Source organism: Chiloscyllium punctatum, chromosome 5 (genome assembly GCF_047496795.1).
Source record: "Chiloscyllium punctatum isolate Juve2018m chromosome 5, sChiPun1.3, whole genome shotgun sequence".
Classification (NCBI taxonomy): domain Eukaryota; kingdom Metazoa; phylum Chordata; class Chondrichthyes; order Orectolobiformes; family Hemiscylliidae; genus Chiloscyllium; species Chiloscyllium punctatum.
In genome coordinates this window covers 44,164,391-44,179,601 of record NC_092743.1, presented here as the reverse complement: position 1 = coordinate 44,179,601, position 15,211 = coordinate 44,164,391, and the positions used below count along the sequence as shown (strand labels likewise).

The 15,211-nt window shown below is 38.7% G+C and overlaps 1 protein-coding gene across 4 annotated transcripts in view; it reads left to right on the top strand.

Annotated features, from left to right (window-relative positions):
- The first annotated feature begins 633 nt into the window (after nt 1–633).
- LOC140477026 (phosphatidylserine synthase 1-like) overlaps nt 634–15,211 on the top strand; it is a 49,483-nt gene continuing 34,905 nt past the window's right edge. The window contains exons 1-7 of one of the 4 annotated variants that reach the window (XM_072570143.1): nt 634–856; nt 1,182–1,273; nt 1,397–1,441; nt 3,825–3,949; nt 7,134–7,292; nt 10,037–10,188; nt 14,489–14,630. In XM_072570143.1, the coding sequence (XP_072426244.1) occupies nt 678–856; nt 1,182–1,273; nt 1,397–1,441; nt 3,825–3,949; nt 7,134–7,292; nt 10,037–10,188; nt 14,489–14,630 (894 nt within the window). In that variant the 5' untranslated portion in view covers nt 634–677. Of the gene's footprint in view, nt 857–1,181; nt 1,274–1,396; nt 1,442–3,801; nt 3,950–7,133; nt 7,293–10,036; nt 10,189–14,488; nt 14,631–15,211 lie in introns of those variants that run through there. The other 3 variants (XM_072570144.1, XM_072570146.1, XM_072570147.1) reach the window with 3 other exon arrangements.

Below are 15,211 nucleotides of genomic sequence, written 5' to 3'. Positions count from 1 at the left end.
TGGGTTACAATGTTTGTGTATCTCTCTTCCTCTCTGTTTGGGTAAGAAGCTGTCTGGCTTAGTAAATCTCTCTCTCTCTCTCGGTTAAGTGTCTGGTTGAAGAGATGTGTCTCTCTGTCTGTCTGGGTTCGGAGGTCTCTATTTCTCTCTGTCTGCGTTAGGAGGTGTGTTTCTGCTTCTAACTGTGTAACGTAGGAAGTATCTCTGGGTCTGGGGGTTTGGAGGTGTGTGTGTGTGTCTCTCTCTCTCTCTCTGTCTATCTGGATAGGAAGCATCTCTCTGTCTGTGTTAGGAGGTGTGTTTCTGTCTTTCTCTCTCTCTCTGTCTGGGTTAGGAGGTGTCTGCAAATTTTCTAGCCTGCTCCCGTACCCCCACGTGCACCAAGGACGTTCTAAAATGTAACATTTACCAGAATGGAATAGTCCATCACAAAAAAAGAGGAGACATGTACAAATCTCTTTTAGATTTGCTATCAACAACACCTCTATGCAAAATATTCCAGCTTTGTTTTAAATCCTTTGCCATTTAATGTCTGATAAATGTCCTTCCGTTTTGACCTGAGGAGGTTGTTTGTATTTGAGGATGAGCTGATTTCTTCTCCCCCCCTCCCCTCCCGCAGAGTGTTTGGGTGGAGTCTCTCGGCTGCTGCTGGCAGTGGGAAGCGGAACGGCGCAGCTATGGCGCCCAGTACAGGCAGCAGGACAATCAGCAAAGATGATGTGAATTATAAACTGCATTTCCGAATGATCAACGAGCAGCAAGTGGAGGATATCACCATCGACTTCTTCTACAAACCTCACACTATCACCCTGCTCACTTTCACCATCGTTAGTGTCATGTATTTCGCTTTTACCAGGTACTGGTTGTATCCGGCTCTCTGTCTGCTATTTAACAGCTGACTCTTTCCATATCAGTTCATGTATGTCAGGCGAGTTCTGCTGCTAGGCCTGCTTGATAATGTAGCATTTTCCAAGCTAATGATTTGCTGGTTTGGGATATATGTCTCGGGTGGATCTCTCACCCCCGCGGTACACAGCCCGCTTTCGACTTAACCTCGCAATAACACATTTTTGCGAATGGATTGTAAAATGAATATTTTTTATCATTGTGAAACTTTATGTATGACCGATGCATTTCTAATACGTTGATATGACAAATTCTGCAATTATTTTTATATCTAGGGATGATTCAAGTCCGGAAGACAATATATGGAAGGGGGTTCTTTCCGTGGTGTTCTTTTTTCTAATTGTAAGTGTTTTAGCATTTCCTAATGGTAAGTTGTTTGTTACAAGTGAGAATTGTGATTGATCACACTTCTTGCATTTTATTTTCCACATTCTGAAATAATTTGTTTATTCACGCAATGTTGTTTAAGGATTTTCCCTTAATGTTTCAGGTCCTTTCACCAGACCACATCCAGCAATATGGAGGATGGTTTTTGGTAAGCTCTGAAGCTACACTATAAAGCTGAAAGTCTTTCCTGACATTTGGGACTTGAATTTCTTTTTTCTCCCAGTTAGTTTAGTATGTTATCGTTTTGAAAATTATTTGCGAATTGCTTATGAAAACTTGGCAAGTGAGTCCAAAAGGTGAATCATTAATTCTTGGTTTGATTCCATATGAATAAATGGTTGTGAATGCCTATAACTAATGGCGAGACCTAGCCAATACCCTCCTTGCCTCCCAAATTAAAAAGGTTTTGTTCCAGGAACTTATTAAAAACTTGAGCTGTGTTTGTTGCTTCTGATTTAAGGTGACACTTCAGTCATCGTACTGTACAACACCGGAGAAGAATATTCAGCTCATCATGCCGGGAATTCGTTTTAGTTAGACCTCACTGACCTGTTACAAATGCTGAGACACATAAGCATATATTACGACAGGTGACCAAAAGCTGAGTCAAAGAGATGTTTTATTGTCAAAGTAATTTACATACAGTACAATTTCACAAATAGATCACAGCAAATTCTTTGATAATAGCTTTGGTTTTGGAACAAATATTGCCTAAGATACTCAATTTCTCAACTCTTCAAACAAAAACTGCAATCCTTCTCATCTGGCTGAACAGGAATACAAGAAATAATTTAGCACCTTTGCTTTTGTGGGTCATTTTGGTCCTTGATCTCTTCACTGATAAATGCTCATGACCGTCATATTTGTTCTATCCATCACTTGACTTGTAATTTTTCCTGTAATTTGCAGCCACATAACAACCCTGGGCATGTTGCATGAAAATGGTGGGCATTTGTCTCCAATGTACATGTAAAACCAGTATAGGAGCCCACAGTATTGGAAGTAGTACATTAGTATTGATAACTAATAGAGACTTGGGATAAAGAGTGCATTTTTAGGTTGGCATACTGTAACAAGAGATGAGCCACAATTAGAGTTTGGAGTCATCGTCCATGAATCACAAAAAGCTAGCATTTAAGTTCAGCAGGTAATAGGGAAGACAAATGAAATATTGCCTGCTATTTCAAAGGGAGTGAAGTATAAAATTATAAAAGACACTAATCATGCCATAATTAGAATAATATGAGGAGCTTTTGGCTATTTATCGAAGGAAAGATATACTGGCATTAGAGACAATCCAGAGAACGTTCACTCTGTTGATGGAGGGACTGTCATATGAGGAGAGTCTGAGTAGATTGGGCTTGTACTCTGGAATATAAAAGAATGAGAAGCGACCTATTGGACATACAAGATTCTTTGCAGACTTGAGAGGAAGAGTTCCCTCTGTTTACTCTTCTGCACAGACCTCCAAGGACAGTGTGTGGAAGCAATTTCCAGATTCGGAAGTCAGTGCTGTGAACTGCGTCAGCGTGGCAATTGTGGTGCACAGAACATTGGAGTCACTGCATGCGGATGTGCAGCGAGTTTAGGACAAGAGTACATAATCTAAGAATAAGAGATCACACACTTAAAATGCAGGTGAAAAGGGATTTCTTCTGAGGGGAGTGAGTCTGTGGAATTCTTTACTGCAGAAAACTATTGAGGCTGGATCATTAAGTATATTCAGGACTTGGATGGATAGATTTTTAATCAGTGAATGAAGGGTTAATCAGTGAATAAAGGCAAGAATATAGAATTGAGGATTTTTCGGGTCTGTCATGATTTCACTGAATAGCGGACCAGATTCAAGGGACTTATTTCCTGAATTGGTGAGATGCAAAATTCAGAAGCAAGTTGACATAATGGATCACTGCTGACATCTTGTGTTGGAGTTTCAACTGCAAACTGGGTGATTCCAAATATGAAATTTAATTCAGCTTCTGCTTTGACTTAGATAACGTAGAATCAGTACAGTGCAGATAGAGGCCATGTTACCCATCAAGACCATACTGACCCTTTCCCCATCTTTACCATAGTTAATCTACCTTGCCTGGGCACTATGGGCAGTTTAGTATGGCCAATCCACCTAATTGGCACATCTTTGGACTGTGGGAGTAAACCAGAGCAGCCGGATGAAACCCACACAAGCACTGGCAGTCACCCAAGACTGGCATCGAACCTAGGTCCCTGGCGCTGTGAGGCAACTGTGCTAACCGCTAAGCCACCACGTTGGGGGTTGCTTGTTTGAAAATTTGCACATAATATGTATATTGGTATGCATTTTTGTTCTTATGCCATTGAATGACTCAAAAATTTAGTTCTTGAATTTTCACTTATTCTAAGCTGTTTTCTTACTTGGTTGTTCAGAGGGTCTGTTAATTGCATTTACTAAAAGCTTGTAGATCTGAACAAGTGCACTTCATGATTTCATCTCACCATTAGCTAACATGTTGTTTCCTATGTGTTTAGCTTTGTCTTGTGCATCATTTCAGGTCTCAGCGTGCTGTATTTCCTTTTCCTGGTATTTCTGTTGTTCCTGAATTTTGAACAAGTGAAATCTGTAATGTACTGGCTGGATCCTAATCTACGCTATGCCACACGTGAGGCAGATGTAATGGTATGTAGAACAAGAAGACGTTCAGATTATCAAGTTGCTGCCTGTTGTAGCAATACTTTCGTGAATATTAAAAGCCTGGGGCTCTTATCATTTGTCATTTTTTTAGCATTTTCCTACAATGAGAAAAATCCAAGATGCATTAAAGTTTTTTCCTTCATTTAAATTCATTTTGCATTCATTTACAGTATCCAGCTGTATTTAGCACTTTGATAATCTTATTTTTCTTCACTTCATGATATTTAATGAAGTGGCTGACTTGTATGGTTTCTGTAAACATCACATGTTTTATTGTTTCAGTTGATGTGATGCGCAATTCTCAAGTGATCAGGATATTATTTCATGGATGAGTGGAATTGCTGTTACTTTGCCGTAAATTGAACTAATGGCAACTGTGTTGTACATGAAATAGAATATTCCTGGAGTCAGTCAAACTCAGTTTAACAGATGAGCATTGATGCAGTTTGATCCTTAGGTGTACAAACGGTAACATTTTCATCGCAGCAGTGACTAGTCAAAGCTTGTCATCAGCATTAGAGTCATAGAGATGTACAGTGTGTAATCCGACCCTTTGGGCAAACTCGTCTGTGCCAGCTAGATATCCCCACCCAATCTAGTCCCCCCTGCCAGCACCTGGCCCATGTCCGTCCAAACCCTTCCTATTCATATAGCCATCCAGATGCCTTTTAAATGTTGCAATTGTACCAGCCTCCACCACATCCTCTGGCAGCTCATTCCATACACGTACCACCCTCTGTGTGAAAAAGTTGCCTCTTAGGTCTCTTATCCCCTCTCACCCTAGCCTCAGGCGACTCTCTGTGTGGAGTTTGCACATTCTCCCCGTGTCTGCGTGGGTTTCCTCCGGGTGCTCCGGTTTCCTCCCACATTCCAAAGATGTGCAGGTTAGGTGAATTGGCCGTGCTAAATTGCCCGTAGTGTTAGGTAAGGGGTAAATGTAGGGGTATGGGTGGTTTGCGCTTCGGCGGGGCGGTGTGGACTTGTTGGGCCGAAGGGCCTGTTTCCACACTGTAAGTAATCTAATCTAATCTATGCCCTCTAGTTCTGAACGCCCCCATCCCAAGGAAGAGACTGTCTATTTATCCTATTCATGCCCCACATGATTTTATACATCTCTATAAGGTCACCCCTCAGTTTCTGACGCTCTAGAAACACAACCCCAGCATATTCAACCCCTCCCTATAGCTCAAATCCTCCAATCCTGGCAACATCCTTGTAAATCTTCTCTGAACTCTTTCAGGTTTCACAACATCCTTCCGATAGGAAGGAGACTAGAATTGCATGTATTATTCCAAAAGTGGCCTAACCAATGTCCTGTACAGCCACAACATGACCTCCCAACCCCTGTACTCAATACTCTAACCAATAAAGGAAAGTATACCAAATTAATTTAGAAATATTATTTTTGGCTATCATTAGTTGAAAATGTTTAATTGTTTTCTGCTCATGTTATTCTTGCAGCATATAACCAAATGTTTTTGTAAACACATGTTGTATATATCCTGACATTTATTAAGAAGTTGAGAAGAAAATTGCACAATTTGGAATCCAATGCCTACCTATTCTGTTGTAAATAAGTAACCTTTGAAGAGTAATTCTATGGAAATTCTTGGCTAAGATTGCTAGTTTGTTCTAAAATAGGTCAGTACCTAGCAAGGAGACCCAAATTCAACAATAGACACAGTTCGTTGTTTGCAGTTGAGGTTTCTTCCTATTTTTAATCAGTTTCTGTGATCACAATTATTAAGAAAAGTTGCAACTGCAGTGCTTTTCAGAGGCAGTTGGAAGTTTCTTTCTCCTGCTCAGTGAAGGAACAACATTCATAATTTTACAGGAAATGAATTTAATGGTTCTTTTGTTGATTTGCAGTTGAATTTTTTTTAAATGTCTAAAATTTTTTTAAAAATTATACTTTTGGTCAATTTTATTTTAGTTTCAGGATTTTAAACTCTCTCTCTTTCCCAATGATTTTGGGTTCAATTCACGTACACATTATATTAAAAAAATCGCAGATAAAACACTATGTCCCATACAATTATGCTCATTTCCCCATCTCCCACATTATCCCAGTCCCAAGCCTCCAACTCAGCAGCGCACTCCTGACCTGTCCATTACCACTCCACCCCACCCCAACCTATCGCCTTCTCCCTCACCTTTATCCATCTATCGCTTTCTCAGCTACCTTCCACCCCCCCCCAAACCTCACCCCCTTCCATTTATCTCTCAGCCCCATAAGCCTCATTCCTGCTGAAGGGCTTATGTCTGAAACATCGAATCTCCTGCTCCTCGGATGCTGCCTGACCTGCTGAGCTTTCCTAGCAACACACTCTCAATTCTGATCTCCAGCATCTGCAGTCCTCAGCTTCTCCCTGTATAATTATGCTGCATGGATCAGCCTGAAACTTAAATACAAACTTTGGGAAGATTTTTTCCACTGGCAAGGGGAATGGAGTAAATTTCTGTTCAATAAACATTGGATGGCTTTGAATAGAAATACTGATCTAAACAAACCACTGTGTCAGGTTGTGCATCTGGTGGTAGAATAGTTTCCTTATTTTAAGTGAATATGCACAGAACTTTGATCTTTGGGAATGAATCACATTTTAAATGAGATTGTCTTTGTTTAAAATATTTATACTGTCTCAGCTTAAATATTCATTTAAATTCATTCATTTTGCATTCATTTACAATATCCAACTGTATTTAGCACTTTTGTAATCTTATTTTTCTTCACTTTCACTATGGGTATCCGATTATGGAGGGATTTGGGCTGGGTCCTGGCAGGTGGGACTAGATTAGGTTGGGATATCTGGTCGGCATGGACAAGTTGGACCGAAGAGTCTGTTTCCATGCTGTACGTCTCTATGACTAAGTGACTATGACCTGTTTATAATAACAGCTCAGCAAATTTACCAGCCAGGTTATTGTGATTGTTGTTCAAATCATGTAAACAGAAATCCAGTTAGAGTAACCAACCCCTCAGTGTCTTTGAGAACTGTTCCCCCTTTAGTTAGTGTGCTGTTTTATTGTTGTATGAATATCTCAGTTTAATCTTTTTCTCTGATCTTGAAATTATGTGAGAGGAATGCTGGATAAGGCAATCATCTATGTCAGGTTAAAGGTGATTTAAAGGTGATAGCAATTTCCTTGAATATTTTGTTTTTAATAGGAATATGCAATAAACTGCCATGTCATCACATGGGAAAGGATTCTCAGCCATTTTGACATCTTTGCATTTGGACACTTCTGGGGCTGGGCTATGAAAGCATTACTAATACGCAGCTATGGACTCTGCTGGACTATTAGCATCACTTGGGAGTTAACTGAGGTATGCACTAATAGAGCAATAATGCAAATGCAATTAAGTTGTGTTAACCAAATTACAGATGGTATTGTTTAAATAGGACCTCCTTAAGATTTTGAAGCAGTGTTGTATTATTTTGAACTGCAGCTGCATCTTGACATCTTAATCATTTTAAATGAGGAAGGGGACAGAATATAAACAAAACATTATTTTTTAACTACCAAACCAAGGAACATAGTGACAATAAATTTTCTTGTGCTGTTGCACAAAACCATATAATTGGCAGATGTTGGTGTTATATTATTTTGAGTTTTATTAGCATTAAATCTGAACATTTGAGCATTTAATAAGGAGGATGTTTCTTGACACAGTCTAGGTTCATGTCCCAATCTGTACTGAGTAAGCAATTTTTTCAATTGGTAAATTGTGACACACTTCCCTCGACTAGTGGGGGGAGAAATCAAAGTCCCTGATCCTGTTTGCAATCTAGTTTCCTATTGCTTGGAGTAAATCTGTAATGATTTTTTAAAAATTGAAAATTTGTATAAATTTATGAATCTCAATAGTATTTAGGAATTAGGAACAAATGCCAATAATGCCCATGACGGAATTTTAAAAATTTGATTTTGTAAAAATAATTTTGATAGGCAAAAGCGCTGTGGTGGTGGGAACTTGTTATTGGAAAAAGTGTGCTGCTTTTATGAAGCCTTCCTCAATTACAGTTTGCAATCTCTTTTGTATACATTAAGACACTTAATCCCACGGAGACTATAGCAACCGTTGAATTTACAGATCGATTCCAGGAGCATTTACTCATTAGATATTGTTCAGCCAACATTATAATTGATCACCAGACATTTTGTAACTGACCCAAGAATTGTTCCCTGGAGAGTATTATGTGGGTTTGTGTTTTCTGCTGCAACTATTCTTTGTCGGTCTGCAGAAAGTGTTAATTTGCAACCCTGTTATTCGTAGTAGCAGTTCCAGTTTTCATCACAGAATTGAGTAGTGGAATAGCATTTATTTGGTGATCTAATTATTAAATTGGCTCTTAAGATATACACAATGTTGGTAAGATCCCATTTATTCACATAAATGTTTTAATTTTTCTGCAGAGTTGTGGGGATAGTTTACTTCTCAGTAATGGGTGGAAAAGGCAGAGTAATCCCCTGGTAACAACTTTGTGTTGTTCTAATTCCAACAGATGATCATCCTGGAAATGTCATGTCATTATTCCAGAATGAAACCTGGCTTGATAAGATTTTTTTTTCAACATTTTGTGATTGGTTAATGTTGTGATTAGTTACTGAAACTCATGTATTTTCATAACATGAGGTTATTGTACAAAAGATGAACAAAAGCAACCAAAGGTAGACATATATAGAAGACAGTTGGAAACATCTTAACAAGCAGAATAAAACAGTTTCAACCTGTTTCCCAACACTCTCTGTTACAGACACTCCATTCCAGAGAAAGAGGAACTTTTATTTCTATATCAACTCATTAAGTTTTTACTGAATTAACTTCCCCCAATTTCTTTTCCTTGGAATTGGAGGCACTTTTTCAATTCCTTTCTGAGTCTGCTAGCATGAGCTCATCATAATTTTGAGAAACTAAACTTTCTCAATTCTAACACTTTAATTCCTATTCTACCTGCTTTGGCTTGTAAGTTCCATAGAGTAGAAACTACTTCTGCTAATGTCACTGGTTGAATTTCCCTGAACTGAGTTGATTGTTCTGTCAGGAGAAATTGTTCTCTCTTGTGACTGAGCACTGGATTATTCTGAACTGAGACATGGAACCTTCTGTTTTGAAGTCAAAACTGAACTGCTTTTTTGAGTCATAGTTATACAGTACAGAAACGGACCCTCTGGTACAACTTTTCTATGCCGACAAAGTTTCCCAAAGTCCCATTTGTCTGTATTTGGCCTATATCCCTCCAAACCTTTCCTAATCATGTACCTGTCCAAATGTCTTTTAAATGTTTTAACTGTACCTGCATCTACCACTTTGCTGGGAGTTCATTCCACATATGAGCCATCCTCTCTGCGAAAAAGCTGCCCTTCAGGTCCCATTTAAGTCTTTCTCCTCTCACCTTAAAAATATGCCCTCTAATTTCGAACTCCCCCACAAAAGGTAAACAGAAAGGTCTTTTTCCTAATCTATACTCCACATGATTTTACACACCTCTACAAGTAATGCCATTAGTGTTTTTATTGTATCAGTTATGAACTCAATATTATAAACATTTATCCATCAACTCTACAGGCTTCTCGCAAGTGCTTAACCGAAGTCATGTAACCTACCTGGAATTGACATATCCAGGTCACTATTCAAATGACTTTCTGACCTTTCCTTATTTAAAATAAAATCTTGACATAACTGACCAAAGTCCATCTGCCTATATTTTTTTGAAAATCCAAATTCCAGAAGTATTGTTGCATATTGTACATCTTAATGTGTAGTGACCTTGAGGCAATGCAGGAATTCTAACTGCTTCCTTACTATACCTGTTTGAAACTTGGTGTAATGGAGAGGTATTTAGGGAAATTTTCTAATCAACCTGTTCAGGGTTGTTATGACATAGCTCTGGAGCAAATGAGATGTGAACCCAGATCTCCTGGCTCAGATATAAGGACACTACCTGTAGAGCCCGGTGAGAGATATTTATATTATTCTGTTAATAAGTTTTAAACTGTTAACTGCTGTAAATTACCTTTGAATTTGTTCTTTTATATGATGTAGCATTCCTTTTGTTTGTCTTTTAGCTGTTCTTCATGCACCTGTTGCCCAACTTCGCTGAATGCTGGTGGGATCAGGTCATTCTTGATATTCTTCTGTGTAATGGGGGTGGCATTTGGCTTGGTATGGTGGCCTGTCGCTTCTTAGAAATGCGAACCTATCACTGGGGAAGTTTTAAGTAAGTGCTTTTAGTTATATGTTCCACATTGCAAAAAATAACAGCACATGAATCATTCCAGCAGTTCATGCTGGTGTTGACACATAGCACAGCGGCTTCTTACTACTTTATCTGACCCCACCAACTAGCATTGCCTTCCTCTCTTAGGTGCTTATCAAGTTTCCATTTAAAAGCATCAGTGTTATTTATTTTAGCTAGTCCTCCCGCTCTCTGGGTGAAAACCTTCCTCTTGAATTTTCCATTGCATCTGTTAGTGACTGCCTTGTATTTATGGCCCTTATTTCTTGTCTGGAGCACAAGTGGAAGCATTTTTCTTCATCTTTACCCATATAAAACATTTTCAAAATTTTAAAGAGACCTCTCTTGTAATTTTCCTTTTCTAACAAAAAGAGCCCCAAACTTTCCAGTCTTTTCTTATCACAGCCTGTTGTTTCTGATATAAGATCAGAAGATGTCAGAACAAGTATAGCCCAATTGCCAGCATTTAATCCATAATCTTTGATTCCCTTTACTGATTACAAATTGTCAGTTTTGGCCTTGAAGAGACTTAATGACTCAGCCTCGACAGCTTCCTGCAGTAAAGAGTTCTACAGATTCAATATCCTGTTAAAGGAACGAAACAAATCCTGGTCATCTCTGTCTAAATGTATGAACTCTTATTCTGAGATTATGCCCTCTGGTGCCAGACTCTTCCACAAGGCTAAACAACCTCTCAGCAGCTATCCTGTCTAAGACCCGAGGAATCTTGTATGGTTTAGTAAGGCTATCTTATTATTCTAAACTCCAGTGAGTACAGGTCCAGTCTACTCGTCCCCTCCTTCTTTTAAAAAAAAACACTGAAGAACCTGGCTTGACCTAATATTCCTTCCCTGGAGTGTATCCAGTAGTTCAGAGTATTCTTGCTGTGGTCTAACTAGTGCCCTGTATAGTTTTGGCAAGACAACCCTACTTCTATATTCTATTCAAATTAATTATAGTAAGTCTCTTTTTGCACCGTCTCCATTGACTTAATATCCTCCTCACGATGTGGAAAGTAATATACTTCATGGTGTTCCAAGTGAGATCTAACCGAAGTTATGAGACAGGTTTATCAAAGCTTCTCTGCTTTTCAGTTTTGTTCCTCTGGAAATTTTACTTTGTTACTTTGTTTGCTTTTGTTTTTAAGAATCATTGATCTGTGTACCTACTGGTAATGATCTCCTTTCTTTTCTATCCTATTTTAACTCACTGAGGAGGATGTTGCCTCTTATTTATCATACTATTATTTAAGTTCATTCTGCAAGTTTATTAATGTGTTCTTATATTTTGTTGTATTTCTGTATTAGTTACATGTCTCCCTCTCAAAAAAGAAAGGTTTCACTCTCAAATTGTGACATTTTACTTGCAGTTCTGAATAACAAATTCTCTGTGTACCTGGTGAATGGTGGTGGTCCCATTGCTGATTCTTGTGAAATACTGCTAGCTACCTTTTTCGATTCTATCTAATCCTTATTATCTTTTTCGTTTGTAACCAGCATGCTGTCCGTTTTGTTATTTGTTTCCCTAAATCCGTATGTTATGATATAATAATGATTCTACTGTGCAGTTTCAGAAACGTTTCTGAATCCAAATGTATTACCTTTAGCTATCCTGTTATTTCAAATCATTTAATAAGGTTGGTCAGGCATGACCTTTCTTTTTGGAATTCATGCTGACTACTCTCATTTTTAATTTCTCAATATTTTACGCGTATAGATTTGAGTAAGGATATCATTATCTCTTTTACCTTTTAGCATTTAGCCAATTTATGTATAGTTCTCAAGATGTTTTCTATCTCCGTTTTGATATATATATAAGAAGCATGTAAGCACATTGCCAGTTCTGTCGCACTATTCCCTTTTCTAATGACTTTTTATATGTGTGTAGAAATGCCTAATGTTTTTTAATCTGCACCTTGAGGATGAAGGGTCTATTATTATTTTATCTTCTTCACTAGAAGCCATCAATGAATTTCCAAATAAGCTCAAAAAGAAGATTGTCACCTTTTTAGATTAAGTATATTACAGCCTTTCAGATCTAAACTTGACTCCGTTGATTTCAGACTGCAATTTCCGCCTTCTTTTTGTGTATTCCTGCGCAGTTTTCGGTTTTCCCACCTTCTCCTTTGCTCCAGGCTGGCAGCCGTCCATCACACCTTCTCAAGCCATTTCTTTTGTTTCTTTCCTTGTTCTATTATTACTGTCACAAAAACAGAAATTGCTGGAAAAGCTCAGCAAGTCAGACAGCATCTGTGGAGAAAAATCAGAGTTAACATTTTGAGTCAGTCTTCCAGCAATTTTTGATTTGCAGCATCTGCAGTTCTTTTGGTTTTTATCTATATTATTACTGTTCTGGCCTTGCACCATCAACACCTTTATTTCATTTAATTTTGCCTCTCTTCCACGTTAAAAGAGCTTCCCTTTTGTTCTGTTCCAACTCTTCTCGTTTCACATGTTTAAAGACCAGCATGTTGCCTGACTTGAGTATTTCCAATATTTTCTGTTTCTTTCTTTTCCTTTCTGCAGACTGATTACTTCATTAATTATCATCCCTTCTTCTTCCCCTCTATCCCTCCCAATCTTTCTGTCCTGCATGTATTTATGCCTTTTCTTAGTATCTTTTTGTAATATCATATCCACCATGTTAGTTTCCTTATTAATTACTTAAAGAAAGCAAATTTGCAGAAATATTATCAACTGTATTCTCTAGTGAACCCATCCCAAACCTGAACTGTAATGTTTAAAATGGTGCTCATGGACTAATTTTGTTTTCCTTTTCTATTCCTTCATGGTTTTTCTTAATTCTTTCTTTTCCTGCAACTTTTCTCATTCCCCTTTGTTGTCATCTCCTTTCTTGCCTTTCTAGATCAACCTGATTCAGGCATGTTATGACATCGCTCTGGAACAGGTGGGACTTGAACCCAGAGCTCCTGGCCCAGAGTAGGGACACTACCACTGTGCCACAAGGGCCTTATTATTCCCCTTTCATTGGGAATTCTTATGAGAAGTGCACACTCAGGAAGCGAGTGGAACCTATGAGACTGCAGGTGTAACGATGTTTAATAATAAGGGCAATGTCACAGCAGTTGGGGTGGTCAGATGGTTCATGAGTTATTTTCACCAACCTACCCGGACATACTCTGGCAGGGACACTGCCGCTATGCCACAGGACCCCTTTCTTTATTTCTCTTTCTTTAGTTTCAGTTTTACTTTTATTTGCTTCTCTATCTGTTTGTCTGTGTGTTGGTCATGGCTGATTTGGTAGAACACTCACCTCTGAATCACAAGGTCACAGGTTCAAACCCGCTGCAAATCTTGATTGTGAAAATCGTGATGGACATTGAGTGTAGTTGTGAAGAGGCCCCAGCTGTCTCTTTGAACGGGATGAAAAATTCACGGCACTATTCTGAAGAAGAACGAGGGAGTTATTTTTGATGCTCTCATTAATGCATCCTTGATCAACATCACAAAAACTACAAAAGATCAGGTCATTATTTTTAAACACCGAAAGAACTGGATGCTGTAACTCAGAAGCAAAACGAGTTTGCTCAGCAGATCTGTCGGCATATGTGGAGAGAAATCAAAGTTAATATAATGTTCTGAGGAAGGGTCGCCGGACCTGAAACGTTAACTTTGATTTCTCTTCACAGATGTTGCAAGACCTGCTGAGCTTTTTCAGCAACCTCTGTTTTTGTGTAAGACATTATTTTTGTTGTGCGTGGGAGTTTGCTGAGACCAAATAATTAATACCTGCATTAGAACAGTTTGTACACTCTGAAAAATACTTAATCCCCTGGAAGGTACAGGTACTTGAAGGCATCCTATGCTTGTGAAGAGCACTATATAAATGCAATTTGTCATTCCTTATTTATACTGTGCTGTTATTAGCTTTCTCTTGTTTTATGTGCATTTGTTTCCTATTTATCACCATTGTACATGCTTCCTATTACTCTTCTATTTCCTTGTTATCTTTTTTAATGATTATTTTCCCTAATTTCATTCTTATCACCTCAAAAACTTTTTTTTTCCCAATTTATTAGTTTGGTCTTGGACTTATTTGCATCCTTCTTGACCTTGATTTTAATACACTGTAATTGCTGTTGCCTAAAGGTACCCCAACACTTGCTTCTTATTATGACCTCTCCTGCCAGTTTTGTAACTTCACAGCCACTACAACAGCTAACAAAAGCAGTGATTTACAAAACGTATACTTTTTGTGTTCAATGACAGAAAGGTTTTTCATTTTCTGTTATGCCCGTACTAATATTACATGTCTTCATCAGGGCAATACACACAACCAGTGGAAAGCTGAAAAGGGCAGTGTTGCAGTTTACTCCGGCCAGCTGGACGTACGTTCGGTGGTTTGACCCAAAATCCTCCTTTCAGAGAGTGGCTGGAATCTACCTCTTCCTAATTATCTGGCAGGTAACAAACCTAAATCTGCAGAACAAATGTGACCTCTCATTCTGAGAAAGATGTTTCTTTGTGACTTATTGGATGGAACTTTCAATTTCAGTGGGGCTAGAAATTGGGTGAAAGCAGATCAGTCCCCCATCCTGTTGTGTTGATGATGGATCTGCCTCAACACTCTACCTTCTAGCTCATACCCACTCCTCCTGAAATTGCACCTCTCACTCTTCTGTCACTTTGTTTAACCACATGTTGTAGTGTCAATGGTGTGGGAAGTGTAGGATAAAAATGAAGGAAAGAGAGGAAACACCAAATGAGAAAGAAAGAACACAATGGGAGAGAGTAAAACAAGTAAAGAGGAGAGAGGGAGGACTGGCTGTGTCAGTAAGATAACTGTGAAATCTCGGACCCATTTTCTCACTTCCATAAGCCAGTGGTTCCATTCCTGCTGAAGGGCTTATGCCCAAAACGTCAATTCTCCTGCTCCTTGGATGCTGCCTGACCTGCTGTGCTTTTCCAGCACACACTCAACTCTGTTGAATGTGGAGCTTTGAACTGATGGGATGAAAACCTGATGAGAATTGAAGCATATTTTG